Source organism: Bombina bombina, chromosome 7 (assembly GCF_027579735.1).
Source record: "Bombina bombina isolate aBomBom1 chromosome 7, aBomBom1.pri, whole genome shotgun sequence".
NCBI lineage: Eukaryota > Metazoa > Chordata > Amphibia > Anura > Bombinatoridae > Bombina > Bombina bombina.
This window is the reverse complement of record NC_069505.1, coordinates 233,836,753-233,852,425: the sequence shown is the minus strand read 5'-3', so window position 1 is coordinate 233,852,425 and position 15,673 is coordinate 233,836,753. Positions and strand designations below refer to the sequence as shown.

The 15,673-nt window shown below is 40.3% G+C and overlaps 1 protein-coding gene across 1 annotated transcript in view; it reads right to left on the bottom strand.

The window, feature by feature from the left end:
* Nucleotides 1-7,650: 7,650 nt before the first annotated feature.
* LOC128666195 (ferritin light chain, oocyte isoform) overlaps nt 7,651-15,673 on the bottom strand; it is a 53,084-nt gene continuing 45,061 nt past the window's right edge. Inside the window, exons 2-3 of the mRNA XM_053720658.1 lie at nt 8,967-9,113; nt 7,651-8,133 (exon numbers count right to left, since the gene is read on the bottom strand). Coding sequence (XP_053576633.1) covers nt 7,846-8,133; nt 8,967-9,113 — 435 coding nt within the window. The 3' untranslated portion in view covers nt 7,651-7,845. The remainder of the gene's footprint in view (nt 8,134-8,966; nt 9,114-15,673) is intronic.

Sequence of the window (15,673 nt, the reverse complement as noted above, 5' to 3'; positions counted from 1 at the left end):
TCATGGTAACCACACGAACAATAACAGCCGAACTAGTATTGTAGTGGTCACATGCATCCTATACTCTGTACATATTCAATATAGACCATGTTAGGGTGGTTACCATGACGACACCGGCGATGGCGGATTACCTCACCAAATGGCGTGCAGGGGATTGCTGCATCAGAGTGGCGATGTTTGTGTTCAGCTGCATCGTAGTTGGCACTCAGGTTGTGTGCATCGTTTATGCCTATGTGGCCTCCATTTGATAAAGGCTAACGGAGCTGAAACGTTATGAAATTTTGTATGTACGCTTTGTAACATGTATTAAATTACGTTTTTACCTGCATATCTCTCTTCCATATTATTACTACACTGTTGCGATACCTGTTTCTGGCTGAAACGTTATGGCTTAGGGCTGTTTGCACACATTTGTATTGGGCATTAAAAGGCTTGATAATTATATATATATATATATATATATATATATATATATATATATATATATAATTAAACACATTGTAGAAAGGTAATTGAATGCTTATTTGTAAGTATGCATTAGATCACATTTTGCTTTTAAAAATTGATTAATTGTGCATTCTCTGTAACTAAAAAAAAAATGCATATAAATGCCTAATAAAACCACAGAGAGACTTTGTATCAAAATTAGAAAACCTGTCTAAAAATCTTAAAATGGTTTTGAACATTTTGTAAAAAACTAAAATTTATGCTTACCTGATAAATGTCTTTCTTTCCGGATATGGAGAGTCCACAACGTCATTCAATTACTAGTGGGAATATCAGTCCTGGCCAGCAGGAGGAGGCAAAGAGCACCACAGCAAAGCTGTTAAGTGTCACTCCCCTACCCACAATCCCAAGTCATTCAACCGAAGGGAAATGGAAAAAGGAATAACACAAAGGTGTAGAGGCGTCTGAGGTTTAGTAAAAAATAACTGTCTTAACTGTATTAAGGGTGGGGTTGTGGACTTTCCATATCCGGAAAGAAAGAAAATTTATCAGGTAAGCTTATTTTTTTTTTTTCCCTAAGATATGGAGAGTCCACAACATCATTCAATTACTAGTGGGAACCAATACCCAAGCTAGATGATACAGAATGAATAGGGAGGGAGAACAAGACAGGCAGACCTAAACAGAAGGCACCACCGCTTGAAGAACCCTTTCTCCCAAAAGAGGCCTTAGCCAAGGCAAAAGTATCAAATTTGGAAAAAGTATGCAGAGAGGACCAAGTTGCAGCCTTGCAAATCTGTTCCACAGAAGCTTCATTTTTGAAAGCCCACGAAGAGGAGACAGTCTTAGTGGATTTAGCTGTAATTTTCTCTGGAGGCTGCTGTCCAGCAGCCTCGTAAGCAAAACAAATCATACTTCACAACCAAAAGGAAAGAGAAGTAGCAGTAGCTTTCTGACCCTTACGCTTTCCTGAGAAACAGGGCAGAAGACTGGCGAAAATCCTTAGTCGCCTGTAGGTAGAATTTAAGAGCAGCACAACATCCAAGTTCCTTATGAGAAAAAGGATCAGGACAGAGAGAAGGAACAACAATTTCCTGATTAATATTTCTAACCGAAACCACCTTAGAGAGAAACCCCAATTTAATATGAAGAATCATCTTATCTGCATGAAAGATAAGGAAAGGGGAATCACACTGCAAAGCAGAGAGTTTCAAAACTCTCCTAGCAGAAGAGATAGCAATAAGAAACAAAACTTTACAAAATAACTTAATATCTATGGAATGCATAGCCTCAAATGGAGCCTGCTGAAAAAAAAACTAAGAACAAGGTTAAGACTCCAAGGAGGAGTAACAGGTTTAAACACAGGCCTGATTCAGGCCAGGGCCTGACAAAAAGATTGAACATATGGCACAACCACCAGACGCTTGTGTAACAAAATAGATAATGTAGAAATCTGACCTTTCAGAGAACTGACTGACAACAACCCTTTCTCCAGACCTTTCTGAAGAAAAGACAAAATTATTGGAATCCTGACCCTACTCCAAGAGTAGTCCTTCGATTCACACCAATAAAAGGTATTTATGCCATACCTTATGGTAAATTTTACGAGTTATAGGCTTGTGAGCCTGGATCATGGTCTCAATGACTGACTCAGAAAATCCACGCTTAGCCAGAACTAAGGCATTTAATCACCAAGCAGTCAGCTTCAGAGAAATGAGACTTGGATGGAGAATAGACCCTGAATTAGAAGGTCCTTTCTCAGAGGTAACCTCCAAGGTGGAAGAGATGACATCTTCACTAAGTCTGCATACCAGATCCTGCAACGCCATGCAAGAGCTATTAGAATTACAGTCTCTCCTGTTTGATATGAGCAATGACTTTTGGAAGGAGCGCAAATGGAGGAAACAGGTATGCTAGACCGAACACCTAAGGAACCGCCAGAGCATCTATAAGAGCTGCCTGCGGATCTCTTGACCATGAACCGTACCTTGGAAGCTTGGCGTTCTGCCGAGACGCCATCAGATCCAACTCCGGCATCCCCCTATTTGAGGATTAACCTGGAGAATCTCCGGATGGAGAGCCCACTCCCCGGAATGAAATGTCTGTCTGCTCAGGAAATCCGCTTCCCAGTTGTTCACCCCTGGAATGTGGATGGCAGAAAGACAATTGTGAGCTTTCGCACACTGAAGAATCCGAGCCACTTCCTTCATGGCTAAGGAACTCAGAGTTCCTCCCTGGTGGTTGATATAAGCCACTGCGGTGATTGTCAAATTGGAACCTGATAAACCCAGGCTAAGGACAACTGAGGCCAATCCATCAGAGCATTGTAAATCGTTCTCAACTACAAAATGTTTATGGGGAGAGCAGATTCCTCCAGAGCCCATAATCCCTCCACCTTTAACGAGCCCCAGACTGCTCCCCAGCCAAGCAGGCTGGCGTCCGTGGTCACAATCACCCAGGAAGGTCTCCGGAAGAATGTGTCTAGAGACAGATGCTCCTGAGAAAGCCACCACAGTATAGAGACTCTTGTTGACTGATCTAGATCTATACACTGAGACAGATCTTAATCGTCTCCGTTCCATTGCCTGAGCAGGCATAACTGCAGAGCTTTTAAATGGAATTGAGCAAAGGGAATGATCTCCATGGAAGCGACCATCAGACCAAATTACCTCCATACATTGAGCTACTGATAACCGAACAGTAGACTGAAGAGAGAGGAAAGAATCTTGGATTTTCTGACCTCTGTCAGAAAATTCTTCATAGATAGGGAATCTATTATGGTCCCTAAGAAAACCACACTTGTAGCTGGAACAAGGGAACTCTTCTCCAGATTCACTTTCCATCCGTGGGAACGTAGAAAAGACAGCAAGATCTCTGTATGAGAGTTTGCTTTTTGAAAAGATGGTACCTGAACCAATATGTCGTCCAGGTAGGGCCCACTGCAATTCTTCGAGACCTGATTACTGCCAAGAGAGCCCCCAGAACCTTTGATAAAATTCTGGGAGCTGTAGCAAGGCCAAACAGAAGAGCCACAAACTGAAAGTGTTTATCTAGAAAGGCAAATCTCGGGAACTTGTGATGATCCCTGTGGATGGGAACATGAAGAGACTCATCCTTCAGGTCTATGGTCATCATGAACTGACCCTCTTGGACCAAAGGAAGATTGGACCAAAGGAAGAATGGAACGAATGGTTTCCATTTTGAAGGATGGCACCCTAAGAAACTTGTTGAGGCACTTTAGGTCTAAAATGGGTTGAAAAGTTCCCTCTTTTTTGGGAACCACGAACAGATTTGAATAAAATCCGAGACCCTGTTCCCTTACAGGAACTGGAACAATCACTCCCAGGGAGGCAAGGTCCTGAACCCAGTTCAATAATGCCTTTCTTTTTACCTGGTCAGCAGACAATCTTGAGAGATGGAATCTGCTCCTGGGAGGAAAAGCATTGAATTCTATTTTGTAACCCTGAAATACTATGTCCACAGCCCAAGGATCTGGAACATCTCGTATCCACGCATGATAAAAAAGGGAAAGTCTGCCCCCCACTTGATTCGGACCGGGGGCCGACCCTTCATGCTGACTTAGACTCAGCTGAGGGTTTCTTAGATTGCCTTCCCTTGCTCCAAGACTGATTGGGTTTCCAAAAAGACTTGGACTGCTCCTGCTTAGAGGAAGACTTTTGACCCTTGAAGTTACGAAAGGAACGAAATTACTTTGACTTCCTTTAAGTTTGTTCTTCTTGTCTTGTGGTAGAAAAGACCCTTTTCCACCCCTAATATCAGAAATTATTTCTGCCAAACCAGGTCCAAACAAACAAAGTTTTACCCTTGTAAGGAAGCGCCAGAAGCTTGGAGGTAACATCAGCAGACCAAGATTTTAACCACAAAACCATGCGGACTAAGATAGTGAAGCCAGACATCTTGGCCCCCAGTCTAATAACTTGCATGTTAGCATCAGAAATAAAGGAATTGGCTAGTTTAAGAGCCTTAATCCTATCTTGGATTTCCTCCAACTGAGTCTCTTCTAAAGTAGATTCAGACAAGGCATCGCACCAATAAAATGCTGCACTTGCTACTGTGGCAATACAAACTGCAGGTTGCCATTGAAGACCCTGATGAACATACATTTTTTTCAAATAAGCCTCCAGCTTCTTGTCTATGGGATCCTTGAAAGATCAGCTATCCTCTATAGGGATTGTAGCTCTCTTAGCCAGAGAAGAAATAGCCCCTTCTACTTTAGGCACTGTGCGCCATAAATCTTTAATGGAGTCAGCAACAGGAGACTTTTTTTAAAGACTGAAGACAGGGAGAAAGGTATCCCTGGCTTCTCCCATTCCTGTGAAATAATCTCTGTCACACGATCTGGAACAGGAAACACTTCCACAGAGCAAGGAACATCATAGTATGTATTAAGCTTACTAGATTTTTTAGGGTTAACCACGACAGGAGAGTCGGAGTCGTCCAGAGTAGCCAATACCTCCTTTAGCAAAACACTAAGGTGTTCAAACTTAAACCTGAAGATCACTTCTTCAACCTCAGACAAAGGAATCATATACTGTCAGAATATGAGATTTCACCCTCAGAAGCTACCGACAAAACCTCCTCATCAGACTTATGAGGGAGGGCAACTTGCGTAGAGGTAGGAGGAACAGAAACCTTACTATCTGAATGTTTAATTTTTCTCTTGCATTTTCCTAACATAGGACAAGCAGATAATGCTGCAGATACCACAGATGATACCTGTGCAGCAAAATCTGCAGGCAAATAAACTCCTCCAGGAGGCTGAGAGGAACCGCAGAGCACTGCATGTGACGCCAATGAGGCTTGGGACGTTTAAGGAAAAGGCTGAGGCAAAACCTAAACAGCATTATCCTTGGAGACAATAGGCTCAGAGGGAACAAATTGTCCTTACATTCTAGCTAAACATGTGGCCCAAAATTGCATGGGCAAAACAATCTGGGCCTCTAGACATAATAGAAACTTGTGAAGAGAAACTGAGTCTAGATCTGTGTCTATTGCAGCAAATCAAATTAAACAAAACAAAAAGGAGAATTTTTTTTTTTACTGTCAAGAAAAATTGAAACACCTAAAAGCGTTAACACGCTATAGACAAAACGCTTCCCAGATGAACTAAACACTGAAGCAACCTCCACACGTCAGATAAACTGAGGTGCCCTTACCACATTCAGAGGATCCCCAAAATGACTGCACTGGAACTGCCGGCAACTCTCCAAAACGAAGGACGCTAAGAGACTGACTAGTTTAACTTCTACTGCCACAACAGCACACAAGGCAGCTCCTACGTGACTCCACACTGCTCTGAACGGAAGTGTAAAAAGATCACATGACCGGCAGAAACAGGGAACTGCACAAAACTAAAAGCGCGCGCTCCCTGCTGAAAAAAGAAAGCCGTTTAAATCTTAAAGGAACCACCACACAATTTGTAAATTAAAAAATTGTCCAACATGCCCCAAATAAACATATACACATAAAGCTAAAATAAATAAGTGCCATATAGGGAAAAAACTTCCCCAATAAGAGAAGATTTAACCCATTAGTCTCCTCACATGCAAAAGTGCATGCCCACTGCCACGATAATCCAAAACAAAGGATAATAAGTTAGTCTCAAAATTCTGCAGAGTTAACTCCTTAAGTGCAAGTCTCCTTTAACTAGGAGACAAAAAAGCACTTACCTGCAGTCTAGCTGTCCGGCAGAAAGACAGCTCACAAGACATGAAAGGACACAAACTACTTACAGAGGCCTGAAGAAAGAACAGAGAAACCAAACTCTGGCTTTCTATAACAAGGGCAGAAATATGTTAGGAAACAAAGCAAGCACTACCTCACAACTTCTTAACTGCTTAAAAGCCACCACTAGTCTACTGAAGAGATTGACGTGGACTCAGCTAGACCCAGATCCTTGCTTGCAGGGAAAAGTACCCGGAAAAGGAATTCATATCTTCAGACACCAAAATTCATCTCCTCCTTTGACAAAGGCAAAGAGAATGACTGGGGTTTATGGGTAGGGGAGTGACACTTAACAGCTTTTCTGTGGTGCTCTTTGCCTCCTCCTGCTGGCCAGGAGTGATATTTCCATTAGTAATTGGAATGACGTAGACTCTCCATATCTTAGGAAAGAAATAAGAATAAAAATAATGTTTAGGTTTACATTTTATACATTGTTTTACTTGACTTACACAGATTTTAGGACTGTACTGTAACCAAAATGATAAAAAGGATAAACTATATTTGTAGAGTTTATAATTTTACACATTGATGTTGCTTTGTAAATGTTAAACCAACTTCATATTTTTATCTATAAATACTTAAAAGGGGGCATTGTACACTAGATTTTTCTTTGCATAAATGTTTTGTAGATGAACCATTTATATAGCACATATGGGGCTGTTTTTGTAACAATGTATAGTTTTGTTTATTTTAATAACATTGTGCTGATTTTCAGACTCCTAACCAAGCCCCAAAGTTTTATATGTATACTGGTGTCTATAGGATTCAAGCTGCTATTGTTTGTCTAATGGGTATTTTCATATATTTTTTTTTGGGGGTGGGAGGTCTGCTGCACCCAGGAGAAGCAGACCTCCCCCCCCCAAAAAAAAAATATGAAAATACCCATTAGACAAACAATAGCAGCTTGAATGCTTCCATGCAATGCGAACACAAGCTTGTGTTCGCATTGCGCTCAACATGTAATTATAAGCGCATTTGCGTGCCCTGGTATTACTGAGTGGAACACAAATATCGATTTCACAAAAGCGGTATTTTGTGCTCCACTTATATTTTCAATACTTTATTATAGGGCCAGGTTATAAGTGTAAAGATTTAGATTCTATAAAGTAATGAGCGCCACCGTGTTTAACTTAGGTTTTCCCCTTCTTGCTCTTCTGCTAAGGACAATTAGGGAAATATATAAAGCATGTAATAAAAAAGACTGTACAAATAAAACTGTGTGGAAATCCCTGTTTTATAGGTTAATGTAATAATCACTTTAAACATAGTGGCTCCCATTACCTTAAAGAAACTCAGTCATTTATCGTGTCTGCTAATAAGAGCGTGTGCTGTTACGCAAATGGACAAGTTCACAAAATAAAAAATCTGTATAATACCTGTTCTGAGTAGTATACGTGGAAATAATATGAAGTGTGTGTATTGATTGGCTCAGTGTAAAGAGAAAAAAAAAATATATGGTGTGTCTTGTAAATATTTACTTGGCTGAATTTTTTAATTATCTTCATAAAATGTTATGTACCGTTTCCTATAAAATGCATTATAACCCCCCCCCCCACACACATATATTTACTCAAATGTGTAACAGGATAACAGTTTGCATATTGCCTCTTTCGTTGTCACTTCAGATTGGAGCAGACTGTTGTAAGATTATAATCATTTCAATTCCTCTTCCAGTCGGTCAATAAGATATTCTCCAAAGCTGCTTTTTCCATCTTGCGTGCACCCGAGTCTGCGCGTGTTTGTCAGCAGATCCCCCGTGACTTTCACTTTTCTTACCTTTGGTTCAATAAAATGTTTCTTAATGACGCCAGCAGTATGAGGATCAGACAGGTCTATGGATATATTGTACAACTCCTCTAAGTACCCCAGAATCGTCTTCCACTCATTCAGTGCTATATGTAAGGCAGTCATTACATCCCCGACATGTTCACAACCAGGTTTCTGCACAAAAGCAAGGGGAAATATTAATATTTATTCTTATTACAGAAAGACATTATCTATTTCTGCAAGACATATGTATGAGCAATGTCGGCCCTTTCCATGAGAATATACAGCTATAGGCCAAGCAGGGTGTTTACAGCAACAGTTTGTGCAACAATAACTATACCCAGGTGGTACATTTGATAACCACAGTAAATTGGATTTTTTTAATATAAATTTTACACTCTCTCTGAATAATGAAATTTAAATGTAGACATGAATACAATGTTACTATGTTCTGCATGGCAAAGGGAAATAGACAATTTTTGTGACCTTTATTTAAGATGCAGCTGATGAGTAGCAACAACTACGAAACAGTCTGTCCTGGGATGGTTATAAATCACTGCACTAATCCTAGCTAAGTTTATAAGCTGTGTGAACAGCGATACTTTGGCGTAAAGGGAATATGCTGAAAAGCAGACTGAAGTAAAAAGGTGTGTCATTGTGTACTTAATTTGCATATCTTACCCAGAATCCTTTGCTGCATTGGAAACAATGTAATTCAGAGGTTTTCTGTGGGAAAACAAGCCTTCAGGCCTGTCTAGATTTGTTAATGAACTACACAATGAGTTCTTTTTCTATATTTTGTGCGTAGTGGAGGATTTTGAACTCACCTTTTATCTCCCCCTAATTTAAATATATATATATATATATATATATATATATATATATATATATATACACACACACATACATATACATATATACACACGCACACATACATACATACACACACATTATATTAAGAAGAAAATAAACAAATCACTGTAGAAAGTCTTTATTTTATTCTTTACCTGTAAAGTTTTTGAACAGTAATAGCCACCCCGGTTTGTCATGTGTTTAAGTAAAGCTTCTGCTGCACGTTGTTCTTCTTCTGACTGTTCAAGAAAGAACTTCGAAACACGAGCAAGGGCCACATTCGATTGGTCAAAAACTTCAGCCTGCACATAAGTTAAAATGTATTAAAGATAAGTTGTTTTTTTTTTTTTTTTTTAACACAATCTCTTAGACAAAGACAGTGAGGATAAAAGCTTAAAGGGACATAAAAACCCCAAATATTTTTTCTTCCCAATTTACTTTGTAATCATTTCTTGAAAAGCAGCCTACCTAGGTATGCTCTTCAACAAAGAATACCATAGGCCCCCCATGTACTAAGAGCCTGTCTGCACCACTTTGCAAGGGCTCAAAAACAGGTTATGCTGCTTAGTACATTGAGCCCCATGAGAACGAAGCAAATTTAATTAAACTAAATTGGAATTTTTTTTAAAAATTGTATGCTCTACCTGAATAATCAGAGAATAATCAGAACAAAATGGGGTTTCAGGTTAAAAGCGTTCCTTAAAGCTTATGTCTCGTACAGTCCTAGGTAACACTCAGTATTTAGGTTCTGAAGCACACCATGCTAATTTCTGGCTGTCACAATAATGATGACACATTAATTAAAGGGACACTAAACCCAAATTTTTTTCTTTTATGATTCAGACAGAGCAGCAATTTTAAGCAACTTTTTAATTTACTCCTACTATCATTTTTTCTTCGTTCTCTTGCTATCTTTATTTAAATAAGCAGGAATGTGATGCATAGGAGCCGGCCTATTTTTGCTTGTGAACCTGAGTTATGCTTGCTTACTGGTGAGTAAATGTAAGTCTCCAATAAGCAAGCCTTATCCGTGGTGCTGAACCTAAAATGGGCTGGCTGCTAAGATTTACATTCCTGCTTTTAAAATAAAGATAGCAAGAGAACAAAGAAAAATTGATAATAGGAGTAAATTAGAAAGTTGATTAAAATGTCATGCTCTGAGTCATAAAAAAAAAAATTGGGTTCAGTGTCCCTTTAGTAAAAAACATGTTAAATCAAAGTAAATATTAAAAGAAAGTGTAAAAAACAGCAAATAAACTTACTCGTTTTCTTGCAAAATTAGCACTTAAAAATACTCCGTTTAGACCGCAGGTGCAATCATGAAACAAATGTATGTAAACGCTTCTTTGGTGTCCCCTTTGTTCAGAAACAGCAGACATGCTGTTTTTGACAATTAGAAGGCTGCTAATTTCAGCTGTGCACCACACTTCTAAAATTCCCAGCAGTTAAGAGGTTAATCAGGTAGCTTGTAAAATTTAATTTTAGCTGTGGTGTAGAGATTACCCTCTCACCTGACACCTCCCACCCCCTGATCCCTATCCCCCAATGGTGACCACTATCTTAGGTACTGGCAGACAATTTGCCAGTATGCAGTTTAGGGATTTTTTTTTTTTACTTTCTGTAGTCTAGTGTGAACCCTCCTCAAAGATCTCCCCCCCCCCCCCCCCCACACTGCTTTCTAACACTCCCCTCTAACTTAGTGCCAACAACATAGTTACTGGCAACTGTCTAACATTACCAAGTTTGGAGTTTTGTTTTAATTTTTTTTTTATTATAAAAATATCTTGTATTTTTTTGTAGTGTAGGGGTCCCCCCAACTAATTGTCATGGAGAGCTCCCCCAACATTTTTCAGTAGTGCAGCCTCCCCCTTCCTCTCCCTTTAATTACTTTTTCTGTAGTGTAGGGCCACTCCCCCCCTTCGCCGGTTGTCTGCCTACTTGTCACCAACACCAACCGCCAGCCACAACGAGGATCGTTAGACAGTTATACAGACCGTGTCACTGTCTATAATGATCTGACTATCTACCTTCATATGGTAACGGGAGCATGATCTGCGCTCCCTTACCATATGAAGGAAGATGCCTTCTGCCATCTTAGCTGTCAGAACCAGCCAATACCACAGTATAAGGCAGGACATAGCTACCAAAGTACCCTGTGACATAGTAGCTATGTCCTATAGGTTTAAGGGGTTAAGTTATGTACGTAAAGCATACTAATAGTTGTTACTGTACGCTCAAGTAAACTTTGTTTTACCAAAAATGCAGTGAACAAAAATTAGATGTATAAATAAAAGAATTTGTTTAATAATTACATAGAATAACAAAATTAAAGCTAATATAGCCAATAACAGTTTCGGATAAAGAACGAAATTCATCCGAAGCAAACACAACCATGAAGGAAAACAAGTTTAAACGAAAATTTTACTATTTAACTAGAAGAACATTTCAGACAAAAGGAAATGTTGTTCCTGTGCTCATTTCTATTCATTAGCCTAGAAGTTTTATAATATCAGGCTAAGATAAAACTTCCTGCAAAGTACTCTTCCTTAGGGTTGCCACCTCGGCCATGTGTTCCTGGTCACTTATGAGTTACACATGCTGCAGGGTGTGCAGAGAAAAACATGCATTGTGCTCCTGCAGCATGTGTAACTCATAAGTGACCAGGGTGTGCAGGGAGGAACATGCATTGTGTTCCTGGTCACTTATGAGTTACACATGCTGCAGGGTGTGCAGAGAGAGAAACATGCATTGTGTTCCTGGTCACTTATGAGTTACACATGCTGCAGGGTGTGCAGATAGAGAAACATGCATTGTGTTCCTGGTCACTTATGAGTTACACATGCTGCAGGGTGTGCAGGGAGGAACATGCATTGTGTTCCTGGTCACTTATGAGTTACACATGCTGCAGGGTGTGCAGGGAGGAACATGCATTGTGTTCCTGGTCACTTATGAGTTACACATGCTGCAGGGTGTGCAGAGAGAAACATGCATTGTGTTCCTGGTCACTTATGAGTTACACATGCTGCAGGGTGTGCAGGGAGGAACATGCATTGTGTTCCTGGTCACTTATGAGTTACACATGCTGCAGGGTGTGCAGAGAGAGAAACATGCATTGTGTTCCTGGTCACTTATGAGTTACACATGCTGCAGGGTGTGCAGAGAGAAACATGCATTGTGCTCCTGCAGCATGTGTAACTCATAAGTGACCAGGGTGTGCAGGGAGGAACATGCATTGTGTTCCTGGTCACTTATGAGTTACACATGCTGCAGGGTGTGCAGAGAGAGAAACATGCATTGTGTTCCTGGTCACTTATGAGTTACACATGCTGCAGGGTGTGCAGGGAGGAACATGCATTGTGTTCCTGGTCACTTATGAGTTACACATGCTGCAGGGTGTGCAGGGAGGAACATGCATTGTGTTCCTGGTCACTTATGAGTTACACATGCTGCAGGGTGTGCAGTGAGGAACATGCATTGTGTTCCTGGTCACTTATGAGTTACACATGCTGCAGGGTGTGCAGTGAGGAACATGCATTGTGTTCCTGGTCACTTATGAGTTACACATGCTGCAGGGTGTGCAGAGAGAAACATGCATTGTGTTCCTGGTCACTTATGAGTTACACGTGCTGCAGGGTGTGCAGGGAGGAACATGCATTGTGTTCCTGGTCACTTATGAGTTACACATGCTGCAGGGTGTGCAGAGAGAAACATGCATTGTGTTCCTGGTCACTTATGAGTTAGACATGCTGCAGGGTGTGCAGGGAGGAACATGCATTGTGTTCCTGGTCACTTATGAGTTACACATGCTGCAGGGTGTGCAGGGAGGAACATGCATTGTGTTCCTGGTCACGTATGAGTTACACATGCTGCAGGGTGTGCAGGGAGGAACATGCATTGTGTTCCTGGTCACTTATGAGTTACACATGCTGCAGGGTGTGCAGGGAGGAACATGCATTGTGTTCCTGGTCACTTATGAGTTACACATGCTGCAGGGTGTGCAGGGAGGAACATGCATTGTGTTCCTGGTCACTTATGAGTTACACATGCTGCAGGGTGTGCAGGGAGGAACATGCATTGTGTTCCTGGTCACTTATGAGTTACACATGCTGCAGGGTGTGCAGGGAGGAACATGCATTGTGTTCCTGGGCACTTATGAGTTACACATGCTGCAGGGTGTGCAGGGAGGAACATGCATTGTGTTCCTGGTCACTTATGAGTTACACATGCTGCAGGGTGTGCATACAGCTCTATTCATATTCCTCCCTGCAGCATGTGTAACCCATAAGTGTTCAGGAAAACATGGCCGAGATTGCAACCCTACTCCTCCTCATGTAGGTCTGTTGGAGGAAGCACAAATGTAGTGTAAAAAATAAAAAGGTCAAATCCATTTAAATAGCTGAATCATACATATTGCAAATATTTCTATTAAGTTTAAGCAACTGCTTTGTGCTATTTTGTATTACAACAATGAAACCGATGGTTTAGCATCTCACTTCTATTGCAAACAATGCTAATGTCACAAGCAGCATCCTCTTTAAAGGGGCAAGAAAGACAGAAATAAACTTTAAAAAGGGACAGTAAAGTCTTCATGATTCAGATAGAGAATACAATCTGAAACAACATTCCAATTTATTTCTATTATTTAATTTGCATCCTTTTGTTATCCTTTACTGAAAGGTTGATCTAGGAAATCTCAGGAGCAGCAGAGAACCTAGGTTCTAGCTGCTGATTGGTGGCTGCATATATATACCAATTGTCATTGGCTCACCCATGTGTTCAGTTACAAACCAGTAGTGCATTGCTGCTCCTTCAACAAATGATACCAAGAAAATGAAGCAAATTTGATAATAGAAATAAACTGGAGTTTGTTTAAAACGCTATGTTCTACCTCAATCGTTAAAGAATATTTTTGGGTTTCATGTCCCTTTAATAATTCAGATAGAGCATGCAATTTTTAAACAACTTTCCAATTTTCTTATCAATAGAACTGAGGAAATTAGAGAATATATCTATTGTTGAAAAGCATATCTAGGTAGGCTCTGGGGGCAGCAATACACTAATGGGAGCTAACTGGTGGCAGAAAATATATGCCTCTTGTCATTGGCTCACTATGTGCTCAGCTAGCTCTCTGTAGTGCATTGCTTCTTCAACAAAGGATATCAAGAAAATGAAGCAAATTATTTAATAGTAGTTTACATTTCTATGTTCTGTCTGAATCATGAAATAAACATTTGGGGTTTAATGTCCTTGTAAGAGACCATACGACTAGAGAGTTGCAGGACTCAAATGCAGGTTCATGAGTAAGATGGACACAAGTAAGCAATCTTACAGGCTGTCACCAACTCCAGAAAACACAAAACATGTTTTTAAAGTCTTAAAGAGTCAGTCAATATCGTTATTAATGTTACATAATTCGGCACTATGTGCACAATTATGGAACATTAACCTAGCGATGCCTGTAAAAGAGAAGGCGTACTTAAGTTGTAACCCCCCCAGAACTTTCCTTCCTCGCTGTCCTCTTCAGCTCCTCAGTTTTTCAAAAGTGCCTCACGGCATGCTGTCCAATCACGGAGCATCCGATCACACCGTTAAACTACGTGTAGCGCACTCCCGCCCTGGATAAAGCAGCAGTTTTACCCAGAGTGGGAGAGCGGTACATGTATTTTTAACGGCGCGACTAGGTGAGTTGTGATTAAAAAGCGCCACAGTGAAGTGTTTTATTAAAAAAAAAAAAAAAAAAAAAAAAAGGAGCAGCAGAAGAGGATGGCGAGGAAGGTAAGGGAAGTAAAGTTTTTGGGTGGTAAAAGTTAAAAAAAAAAATTTCTTTTACAGGCACAGGTTAATGTTACATAATTCTGCACATACTGCAGAATTATGTAACATTAATAAGAACATTGACTGACCCTTTAAGAGTAATTGCATAGTGATTTCCAAACTTGTTGGAATTATGTGTATTTTAAAAGACACTTATAATAGTTTAATGACTCCTTAAAGGGACACTAAACTCAATGTTTTTCTTGGTTCAGATAGAGGATGTAATTTTAAGCAACTTTCTAATTTACTCCATTATCAATTTTTCTTCGTTCTCTTGCTATCTTTATTTAAAAAGCAGGAATGTGATGCATAGGAGCCGGCCCCATGCTTGCTTATTGGTGGGTAAATCTAAGTCTCCAATAAGCAAGCGTTATCCATGGTGCTGAACCTAAAATGGGCTGGCTGCTAAGATTTACATTCCTGCTTTTAAAATAAAGATAGCAAGAGAACAAAGAAAATTTGATACTAGGTGTAAATTAGAACGTTGATTAAAATTCAACGCTCTATCTGAATCATGAAAGAAAACATTTGGGTTCAGTGTCCCTTTAATGAGAGTCGACATACCCTGTACATCGGCTGTCTTTTTCCAGCGAAGGGGTTAAAAGTGCAGTTTTACCTCTGTAGGCGAGACTTGCTCTATTACTAATACAGGGCCAAAAAAAACCCCTTATGGATATACAAATTTCCCAAAGGAGCAAGAAAGTCAAAATAAACGTGTGTGGTTTGGCTAGAGCATACAATTTTAAACAAATATGCCTTGTTTTCTTTGTATCTTAAACCCAGCTAGTTCTATAGGAACTCAGGAGCGTGCATTAGAAACCTATGGCTGAAGTGGCTGTAACAATCTTATACGTTTTTTCAAACACTGCTGCCTTCCTACAGTGCCAAAGGCGTGCACACTGCTGCCTTCCTACAGTGCCAAAGGCGTGCACACTGCTGCCTTCCTACAGTGCCAAAGGCGTGCACACTGCTGCCTTCCTACAGTGCCAAAGGCGTGCACACTGCTGCCTTCCTACAGTGCCAAAGGCGTGCACACTGCTGCCTTCCT